Source organism: Elephantulus edwardii, unplaced genomic scaffold (assembly GCF_000299155.1).
Source record: "Elephantulus edwardii isolate Elephantulus edwardi_28Jun2011 unplaced genomic scaffold, EleEdw1.0 scaffold00163, whole genome shotgun sequence".
Classification (NCBI taxonomy): domain Eukaryota; kingdom Metazoa; phylum Chordata; class Mammalia; order Macroscelidea; family Macroscelididae; genus Elephantulus; species Elephantulus edwardii.
In genome coordinates this window covers 1925282-1936812 of record NW_006399913.1, presented here as the reverse complement: position 1 = coordinate 1936812, position 11531 = coordinate 1925282, and the positions used below count along the sequence as shown (strand labels likewise).

Below are 11531 nucleotides of genomic sequence, written 5' to 3'. Positions count from 1 at the left end.
AGGAACAAATATCGATCTCTTCCAGTCAGTTGGCCAAGTGGTCGTTCTGTATATAGCATATTATAAAATCCCCAAGAATACAGACCATTGGAGATAATAATAGCTTTTACCCAGACTTTCAGCAAACAAATGTCAAAGAAGCTGGCATTAGTAGTCCTATTTTTCTTGTCCTAAATTATTGTCACATATCACTAGTCAATGATATCTTTCAGTAAGTGAGTGCAATTAACTTTTTCTATTTTTTCCAATGCTCCTATTCACTACTAAAATAACTTGTTAAAACAGTTCTTATATTGTACTTATTTTTTTGTTTGCATATATTAATAAACCATAAATTTTTAGGACAAGCGCTATATATTCTCCAGTGTTTTTTTGGGTTTGGTGGGTTTTTTTGGTTGTTTTTTTTTCCAAATTCAATAAACTTTAAGGGAGCTCAGATGGCCTAGTAGTAAGAAGTTGCACTGCAATCCCAAAGGCACATGGTTAGAATCCACCACCTGCTCCATGAAAGAAAGATGGGCAAACTAATCTAATGTGATTTAGTGCTTCTGAAAACTCACTGGAAAGTCCACTTTGGGTCGGTTCTGACTCATTGGTACTCAACAATAACAATATGCCTTTGAGCTCTGGTGTTGGAGAAGAGTCCTAAATACTATATGTAGTACCAAAAGAGCAGAGACACCTTGGATAAGATAAAGACAGAGTAGTTCTTACATGCAAAGGTGATAGTTTTGACTCGCATACTTTTGGCATATTGCTAGAGATGGTATTCCTTGGAAAGGGACAACATGGTTAGAAAGGTGAGGTGAAGGGCCAGTGAAAAAGAAGACCTTCAATCAGATTGACTGACATAAGTGACAGCAACAATGGGCTCGAGCAAGTCAGAGATTGTGAGGATGGCACAGGATAGAACAGGGTATAGATCTGTTGTTCATAGGGTTGCTATGTGTCATGCTCAACTCAATGGTGCCTAACAAAAATATGTTGCCAATCTAAAGGTATGTGGTTCACATCTACCAGTTGTTCCATGGAAAAAAGATGGGCAGTCTTCTCCTGTGTGATTTACTGCCTCCAAAAACTCACTGGAGTGTCAGCTATGAGTTAGTTCCAATTTGATGATATTAACAACAACATGCAAGAAAAACCGTAATAGTATAACTCCTATTATTAGTGGCTAACAATTTGTCAGGCATTGTGTTCAATCTTTGACCCTTTGACATACATTATTTAATGCCTACAAATAGGAAAAGAACATGTCTGAAGACTGAGAAAATTATAATTTTATCTACATAAAAAAGAAAGAGAAGGATCTCAGTAGTCACAGTTCTGCCAATTGGCCCAGTGGTGAGAATCTTTGTCTTCTTAATATTGAGCCTCAATCCATATTGAAGGCTGCAGTCCTTGACCTTCTGCATTGAATGCTTCAGGTCCTCCTCACTTTCAGCAATTAGGGTTGTGTCATCAGCATAAGACAGATTATTGATGAATCTTCCACCAGTCCTGATGCCACACTTCTCATACAGCCCAACCTCCTGGATAATCTGTTCTGCATATAGGTTGAAAGGGTATGGATATAGGACACATCCCTGGTGTACAGCCTTCCTAGTTTTGAACCATACAGTGTTTCCTTGCTCTGTTCTGATGACTGCCTCCTGGTCCAAGTATAGATTTCACATTAGCACAATCAAGTGTTCTGGGATTCCCACTCTTCTCAGAGTCAGCCACAGTTAGAAATATATATTGCATGCTTATTTACTGCAATGTTCCCACATGACTTGTGTATTTAGTGAGTAAATGTTTGTTCTCTTTACTATGCTTTATGGTGTCCACTACCTGGATCAAATATTTAAAAAGACTCTAAGAAAATGCTGAGCTTTGTTATCAAGATTATCCATTACCAATGCCTACTTAGGATTCAAAAGAAAGAAGGAAATTCATAGTGTACTCTCTTTACCATTCATTTACTAGAATAGACTTTTGGGGAATGATGGGGAAGAGGGAGGGCCTCTGGCCAGGACAGATCATCTAGCTCTGGATAAGTGCAAGCCTATACCCTTTAATATGGGGTAGAGAAAGCACTCCTGTGTTTGGCCATACCGACTTGAGAATGCTTGCCACCTGGGAAGATGGTTGCCGCATCTGTTGAGCTGGGGGTAGTATACACGAGGCTGAGGTTCTCCTATCCAATCCACATATCCCACGTCTGCAAGCTCACCCTATCCTGTCTTCCTGTTTACTTGCTAGTATATAAGTGTGCTGCAGCCCCCAATAAAGTTGAGCTGGATTAACTCTCTGAACGGCTCCCGAAGTGGTGTGTCTCCATCGTGCTTACTCCCATCAGGGTGTTGCTGTTTGTCGCCAATGAATGAACAACAACAATAGACTATGTCCATTTCATTACTTCATCCCTAGAATTTATCTAGGACCTTGACACCTAACAAATGTTCAATAAATATTTTAAAATTAATCAGCAAAAAGCAAAAACCAAACAAACACCAAAACCCCTGTCTTACCTTGGTTACGAACAGGGCTGACATAGTTGATTCCGTTAACATTTCTCCAGTCCCAAGATTCTGGCAATTGTAGGATCTTTTGTTGTATTTCAGTGGTCAGTGGTGCTGGTTTGGGCCTAGGATAAAAATAAAAGTCTGACATAAAAGTCTGACATAAATGCAATCTTTTCTTTGCCTCTTGTTCCATAATCTCATATTGTCACAACCACCTGGACAGAAATCTAGAAATAGACTGAACAAGCACAGATCTGAGTGTTTTAATTTGTCTGGACCTAAGCTGTCTGAATGGATTAAATTATTCATGTCCTTTTCAACAACCAGTACTTTTTTAAAAAATATAATGACACAGGTTTTCCCCATACTTATTCAATCCATATATGGACTAAAAAAGAATCTAAAAAGATAAACTCTATGAAGAACTTGGCATCAGGATCAGACTCATTAACATTCTGTGATATGCAGATCACACAACTTTTCTTGGTCAAATTAAAGAACACTTGGAACACTAATAGAGGAAGTTTAAAATATGGTATAATTCTTTAGTTTGGATTATACCTCAACATAAATAAAAATCTTCACAACTGGACACGAGAAATATCCTGAAAAACAGCAAAAAAGGAATCAGCTGATGTATTGCATGGGACAAACCTATTGCAAAAGACCTATTTTGGGTCTATTTCAAAAGCAAAGATTCCACTTTGAGGACTAAGAGGTGTCTGATGCAAGCCACAATATTTTAAACTACCTTACATTTATGCAAACAAGGTATAATAGACAAGGAAGACTGAACAAGAATTGGTATCTTTCAGTCTTGGTGTTGGTAAAGAATATTAAATTCAAATTGTCTTCCAGGAGAGGAGAAATATATTTTGGAAGATTTATGGCAATATAAGAGATAAATCAAGACTGAAGTTTGTCAGTATGATGCAATTTCAGGGCTTTGTCTTTCAGTTATATGGTCCTGCAATAAACAGCTTAAATTCACTGTGGTCAAGTTAACTCTAACTCATGCAACCCTCCATGGGGTTTCTGAAGCTCTAAATCTTAGGCTGTCTATCTTTTTCTTGAGGAGGACTGGTTGATTCAAATTGCCAACCATTTGATTTTATCCCCAAACCTAAATTACTATTCCACTGAGGACCCTTTTACTATTCATTTAATCTCACTGCAGTCAACTCTTGGTTTTGAGTCATGGTGACCCTCCACTGGGTTTTTGAGTCTTTACATTTTTTTTGGGAGGAAGTTGTCTATATTTCTCCCATGGAAAATGTAATGGCTTTAAAACCCCAACATACTGATTAACAGGTCAACATGCAATGCACTATACTACCAGGGGTCCTTTTATTATGTGTTAGTGGCTTTTAATCTTTGGACTTAGAGTTTTGAAGAACGTTATAGAACCTCTGAACTCTATTTCTCACTGCCATTGAGTTGGAACTCTTAGAGGAATCTCCAGTGGGCTTCTAAGACTGTAAATTGTGAAGGAGGAGATTGTCCATCATATTCCTGTGGAGCTGCAGGTGGATTTGAAACAGAGAGCTTTGGGTTTTGGGTTAGCAGGGAAGCTCCCTATGGACTATGCCATCAGACTTTCATGCAAAGGTGTGAATCTCAAAAGTAAGTATAGAAATCACTAAATTTGATGTATAGTTCCATCATTTCACAAATATCCTAAAACCTCAAGAATTTATCCAGTTACAAGCAATCCCAAAGGCACATAGTTCAAGTCTATCTACTACTCTGTGTCCCTGCAATTTACTGCCTCCGAAAACCTGCTAAAGGCTCAGCTATGAGTCAGTTCCAACTCTATGACACACACAACAACAGTATATCAATAGATTTTTATAATATAAACTAATTTATATAAGAATGATAATAAGAACTAGGCAACCAGAGTATAATGCATGCTTTAAGATTAATTTCTTACTTCATTCAAATTCATCCAATTAACTCAAATCTTCTAAAGTTAAAAACCTTCCTTCTCCAAACAAAAGCGGTTGAATAAAACAAAATATTCCTCAGAAACACATTGCATATGAAAAAGCAGTATTGTGTGAAGGGCAGATTTTGAAGCAGAGGCCATAATCATACCAAGATCAAAATGTTTACTCAAATGGAATACTCAGTCCTCTAGATGCACCTTTATTTAGAATTTTATTGCTCATCTCATCTTCCTATCTTATTCTAGTACTACTACTCTACTACTCCAATTCTTTCATTTCTGATCTTGAGAAGGGGCAATGTTATGCTTCCTTTCTTAAACTCTCCTGACCACCACATCTCATGGGACTAGAAATCTCTTTAAGCACTCAGTAGCTGTGGATTCTGCCTTCACTGATTCAAAACTACAAATTGAAAATATTGTAAAAATAGTCCAAAACATATGATTTGAATTTTCTGTGTGTACTGAATATTACCAAGATCCTCTCTGCTGTGGAATCATACTGCTTTGCAACCAACTCATAGCTGACCTTCCAGTGAGTTTTTCAGAGGCTGTAACAGGAGGAGAATGCCCATTTCTCTCCTATGGAGCCACTGATGGATTCAAACCACCAGAGAGGTGGCACCTGTGGGCTAGCCAAGCATCTCCCACTAGGCAGTCAGAGTTCCCCATGTATGGATAGGAAATGCAGAAAATGTAGTTAAAACCATAAAAAGGACATAAAAACTTTCAAGCATCATGGCAGGTAGCACTGAGGGCTATTAGAAGAGAAGATGGAATTTATGAGTGATAAAGAGATGAACTTTATTACCTTGGCAGTTTCTGGTTGTGGCCACCACTTCTTCTAATCATATCTCTCAGGGTAAGAATTTCATACTCCTTGTATGCGGTTGCAGTCCAGGACTTCTGAATGGAATTGATAGTTTCCACAAAGTTGTGATTATATTTATAAAGCCTGTTAGAATACCTGTCAAGAAAAGTAAGATAATTTTATATATACCCCTACTGATGTAAATAAACTAAACCAACACTCAAAGCTATTGAGCTAATTCTGATGTGTCGCAATCTGAAGCACAAAACACAGAGTTTCCAAGCCTCCAAGTCTTCACAGACCCGAGTGCCACATCTTTCTTTGACCAGAGGGGGCTGGTGGGTTCAAATCACCAACCTTTAGGTTAGCAGACACATATTTTAACCATAGTACTACTAGGGCTCAGCTGATGTACTCTACTTTATAACCCAGGCACTCTTTTACTTGGTGTCTAAATAGTATATGGTTTGCTCTTTCTAAGAAGGCATTTCGCTGTGTGTGTGTGTGTGTGTGTGTGTGTATTGAAACACTAAAAATGTGTATTTTCTCAAACAAAAATTCTAATATAAGTACAATGTGTCTGATGAAAAGTTCAAGCCTACTAAGTTATAAGTCTAAAGTTATTCTATCCAAGAACCTTTCATAGTAATGATAGATCTTAAGCAATCTGCACATATGTTTAAAAAGAGGCTGATTAAATAAGTATCAATACATCATTTAACTGCATGCCAGTCAGTAAAAATGTCTATAAGATTATTTAGCAATGTGAAAAAAGAGTTCTTACTATTCTACATGAAAAAGAAATAAACAGAACATGTTTATACAGAATTAATAAATTTTGAGTCCTGATCCACTCCAAGGGAGGAAAATCTACAGTTCCTTCCTGAAAATATTTGCAGCCTTAGAAACCTGATGGAGGGTCTGAGTCAAACTCAACCTCAAAGTATTTTTTTAAAGTAATATATACAGTTTTAAATGCTAAGCATTGCTATTGCTGAGTGATGACATGGGACTGCCGCCTTACAGTCACCCATCAAAATTTGTTCTAGAATGTGATTTTAAAAACTTGTTAATTAAATAGGATGCCAGGGGAGGAGAAGAGTACAGAGAGACTATGTACAATATATATTAACATAGTAAGAATTATGATCAAATAATGGGAAAAGATACTCCTTATGGATGTTTGTTTTATTTTTCTTATTATGATTTGAGTGAAAGTTTACAAAGAAAATTGGTTTCCCATTCAAATATTCATACACATTTTTTGTGATATTAATTATAATATCCACCATACTATGGCGAATTTCCTACTTCCTCCCTATGATTCTCATTTCTATCAATTCTTCTGTGCTACCCCATATTGCTTTCTTTGCTTTATCTAAAAGCAAATGTTACTCTCTTGACTTTATTTAACTGCTAATTCCAAGAAGACCTCTTCAGTGTTACTGCTCACACTATATGCCAGGCTTTTATTTGAAAGCTAATCTGGACCTCAACAAACTTTGATTTGATTCCTTTGATTAAACTTTGATTTTTATTTCTTTTCTTTGATTCCTGGCAGAGTGAAATATTTTCAATAATGGCATTGGGGGGGACTGTTCTCGGTTATTTCAGCTGGCCTCTTTTTCCAATAAAATTTTATGTTTTGAAGTAACATAGTTATATAAATCAAACTTGAAAGCTCTAAAAATGAATAAATGTGTATACTAAAACTTACATTTCTTGAAGACTCTTGGGGTGTGCCTTGTTTACACTCACAGACTCAGAGGCAGTTCCCACTTTTCTTCCAGTGAAACATGCCCAGTTCCGGCCCAGCACATCATGCACCCACCCTGGCATTGTCTCGTAGCAATAACTGGTTACTTTGCCACCTTCTTCTTTGTACTGTAATCAAACAAAGGAAATACAAGTCAAATAAAATTAGCACTCAGCTCTCAGTTCTACTTCCTGGCCCTCCTTCAAGGTAAAGATGTTTCTTTATTAATTTCATCTTACAGACATGGCTCTGCCAATTCAAACAAAAACTTTACTCTCAGTTTACACTCTGAGAATTATTATGTAAAAGGTAGAGACATGTACATGGCAAAAAAAAAAATTCTTGGAATGAAAGGCAAGGAAGGAAACAAACATTCTTAAGAGCATTTGACACACTCCAGACATTCTACATATCACCTTATTTAATAAGCTTAGAAAGAGGAAGGCAATGAGAATATTCATTTACAGAGGAGAAAGGGTAGGTTTAGCTAACAAAGGACAGGTACTTTGTTTTTAAGGTAGTACTTCATTTGATCTATTATGTTAAGAGCAGAACTGTGCTGCATAGGGTTTTCAGTGGCTGATTTTTCTAAAGCAGACTGCTAGGCTTTATTCTAGGCACCCTGGATGGACTCAAACTCGCAACTTTTCAGTTAGCAGCTGAGTGCATTACTTATTTACACCATTAATTAAAGTCAACTAGACATAATTACCAATATTTACCAATGCAGATAAAATATTCACTAATAAAATACAAGAGTCAGTACAAGAATTATTAGATAACCAAATAGAAACCAAATTCATTGCAGTTAAGACAGTCCATGGAATAAAGATGTGCAGTCCCTTCCCCAGTGGTTAACTGCCTCTAAAAACCGGCCAGAGAGTCAGCTATGGGTTGGTTCTGACTTGATGGTACACAACAACTTTCATTTCTTTATCAGATACATATTGATCACACTGTAGTTCCTGTGTACACTGCAACGTTTCTAGGCATACAAGCACATATAGCCAAAAAGGCTGATGTTTCCACAATCTTGGAAAAAAAATAGATTCAATAAAATGATTGTCTAAATATTCATTTTAACACATTATGTTGGAGCAATCATACTTGGAGGAGCCAAGAAAACTTAACTATTGGGGCAGAAATCAAAATCACACTTCTCTCGAGATGTTAAGAACATTCAAATTGCAAAAAAAAAAAAAAAATAGTTCTCATAAACATTAGCTACAAGTACGAAATCTCATTCTAAGTGAATTTCTCCTCTGAGAAGTATGACTTGTTTTCAGTGGACTGGGAAAAATATCACTTGAACATAGCTGATTTTCCCATGGTTCTTTATGATGCAAATATGTTCAAATATTCTATGTTCCTTGTCAATTATAAAATTCAGTCACTTACGCATTGTCATTTATTCATAGCTGAGCCTCCAGAGGTTTTTCAGCGGTGGTAAAATCCCACAGAAGATTGCCCATTTTTCTTGCAGAGCATCTCATGGATTCAAACAATGGTCATTTGGGATGGCTCCTCAACTCCCAACCCACAAGGCCACCAGAACTCCCTATTAGAAAGTTGTAGCTCTTCATGTGTACTATTGAATCAGAACTGACCCATAGCTGATTCTCTAGGGAGTTTTCAGTGGCAGTAAATCACGAGGGAGGAGATTGTCCATCCTTCTCCATTGGGGTATCTTGTGGATTCAGGCTGGCAATACAGCTCCTACCTCTTGGCCATCGGAGTTCTGTTATTAAAGAATTATAACTTCCTATTTACTTAGCAAATGATAAAGAGCCAAGAATCATGAGACAAGAAGTTAAAATAATTTTAAGGCATTGGCAAAAAAAATACGGTCCTAGGAATCAATGGAAAATTAATTGGCACGCTTCAACTAACAGTCGCTGCCCTAGACATGCTTAGCAGTCTGCACCAGGAAATTTGGAAGACAACCACTTAGCCAACAGATGATGTTTATATTTGTTTACATTCCCAGGAAAGGTGATCCCATATAATGTGAAAATCGTTGAACAAAATTGATGCTATCACAAATAAGCAATGCATTTTAGATTATCCAAAAATGGCTAGAACAGTGCATTGACAAAGAACCACCTGAAGTTCTAGCTGGGTTTGGGAAAGGCTGTGGCAGCAGAGATATCACTGTTGATGTTAGCTGGATCTTGGCCGAAAGCAGCAAATTCCAGAAGAATCTAAATTTGTGTTTAATTGACAATTCAAAAGCATTTAACTGTGTGGATCAGACTAAACCTGGCTAACATTGAGAAGAAAGAGAGTTCCAGAACATTTAATCTTACTCATATGAAGCCACATCTAGACCAAGAAGTTGTTGTGTGACTAGAGCAAGGAAACACTCCATGGCTTATAATCAAGATAGGCATGTTTCAGGGCTGTGTCCTTTCTCCACAACTTCCCAGGCTCTGGGCTATATAAATCACTTGAGAGGTTGGGATTTATTAGGATTGGAAGAAGACTCATCAACTTGTATTATGCAGATGGCACAACTTTTCTTGATCAAAGGAAATATTTTAAATACTTGAAGAAAAAGGTAACAGACTTCACTATTGGTTGCATTTCTGCAAAAGGAAAAGAAAAATTGTCATCACTGGGCCAGTAGGTACTTTACTTTTTGTAGAGTATAGATTTTTTTTATAATTTGCTCAGCACATAGACTGAACAGGTATGAAGAAAGAATATAATCCTGACACACTCCCTCCTTAATTTTAAACCATGTAGTGGAGCTCCCCGATTAGATTACAACAATCTTGGAAGCAGGAGTGGCATCCACTTCCATAATAGCTTACCTCCAGAAAACCTATGAACCTGGAGAAAGGATGGATTATTTACAAAATTTGCATACATTGTTTTTCACACCAGATTTCCCATTTCCTTTACCCATCCTCACTCTACCTATCTAATTGTGAGACCAGGACATTGCCCATCCTTCTCTCATGGAGCAGCTGGGTGCATGCAAACTGCATGCCTCTGGGATTGCAGCAGTTTTAACCACTATGCTACCACAGCTCCCTACAGATTATTAATTACCTCTGGTGAAAGGATATAACCCTGACACACACTTCTGATTTTAGACAAAGCAGTATGTTCTGTTTCTCATGTGCACAGTTGTTCTAGAATTCCCATTCTCTGCAATGTTATTCATAACTTTTAATGAGTCAGACAGTTGAATGCCTATGTGTAGTCAATAAAATAAGGGTAAACATCTTTCTGGTATTTCTGATTCCAGTCAATGTGTAGCAGACACCTCTTATTCCATGTCCTCTTCTGAATCTGGCTTACTTTTCTAACTGTTCCCTATGGCTATCCTGGTGAAAACATTTTTGGAATTATCTTCAGCAAGGTTTTACTAACCTATGATATTTTTATGTCAATTCATCTTTCAATATTTTGTCCATTGAATATTACTGGAAATCCTGGTTTGTCTTTTTCTTCAGCCTTTTCAAGAACTTCCCATCTTCTGTTTAACTCCAGGTTACCAATGTGTCATTACAATGCGTTATTTTCTCTTCTCAATATGCCCTTTAAAATTTTGTTCAGGTTTCTTGCTTCATCATTTCCTCCCTTCCCTTTAACTTCTATATGTTCTAGAGCAAGTTTGATTAATCTCAGTTTGTAGAAGTTGATGGAAATCTTCAATTTCTTCATCTTTGACTCAATGGCTGTGTGCAAATGGAAAAACAGTTAGTTGTATTAACTGGTTTTCCTTGTATGCATATGATTATTAAACTATCATTGACAGCATTACATTTTGAGATTGATCTTAAAATGTCCTTTTTGGCAATAAATGTAATTCCATTTATTTTAGATTTGCAATCCCCAGCATAGTAGACAGTATGATTTTCTAATTAGAAATAATCATCACCAGTCCATTTTAGCTCTCTAATGACTAGGATATTTCTATGTGTATCTTTTTTTTTTTACAGCTCCCAATTTTCCTAGATCCAACTTACAGTATGCCCAATTTTCTAATTTTTTGTTCATCTTGCATCTGCCATATAAGCAAATGGAAATCTTAAAAGCTATACTCCTTCCATGTCACCAAGGACTCTCTTAAGAAGTAGTTGTTCTTCAGTAATATTGTGCCTTTAAACAGAATGGGCTCATTTTTCAGTTTTGTATAAGACACTGCTATACATAAGGTTTTCACTGGCCAATTATTAAAAAAAAGTAGAATAAAAGAAAGATTGTCCATCTCTTTCTTCATCTCCACTGAAACCTTTTCATCATGGATAATACTGACAATATGTGAAATACTAGTAGCATAGCTTCTATCATCACAGTAAAACACAAACCATCACAGTACAACTAACAGGAGTAAGAGAATCAGTGCTCCCCAAAATGGTATGAAGAGATAACTCATGAGAGAACTAGACAATTTCATTTCTATCTCTAACATGGAATAAGCAGCACTGCAATCCTGAAGGGACTCAGTTCAAGGCCACCAGCTGCTCTGTGAGAGAAGGATGGGAAATCTTATCTCCT

General features: G+C 36.8%; 1 protein-coding gene across 1 annotated transcript in view; it reads right to left on the bottom strand.

The window, feature by feature from the left end:
- Positions 1–11531, bottom strand: part of CTSC (cathepsin C) — a 36907-nt gene that overhangs the window by 6834 nt on the left and 18542 nt on the right. The window contains exons 3-5 of the mRNA XM_006895275.1: positions 6984–7150; positions 5267–5422; positions 2514–2629 (exon numbers count right to left, since the gene is read on the bottom strand). Coding sequence (XP_006895337.1) covers positions 2514–2629; positions 5267–5422; positions 6984–7150 — 439 coding nt within the window. The remainder of the gene's footprint in view (positions 1–2513; positions 2630–5266; positions 5423–6983; positions 7151–11531) is intronic.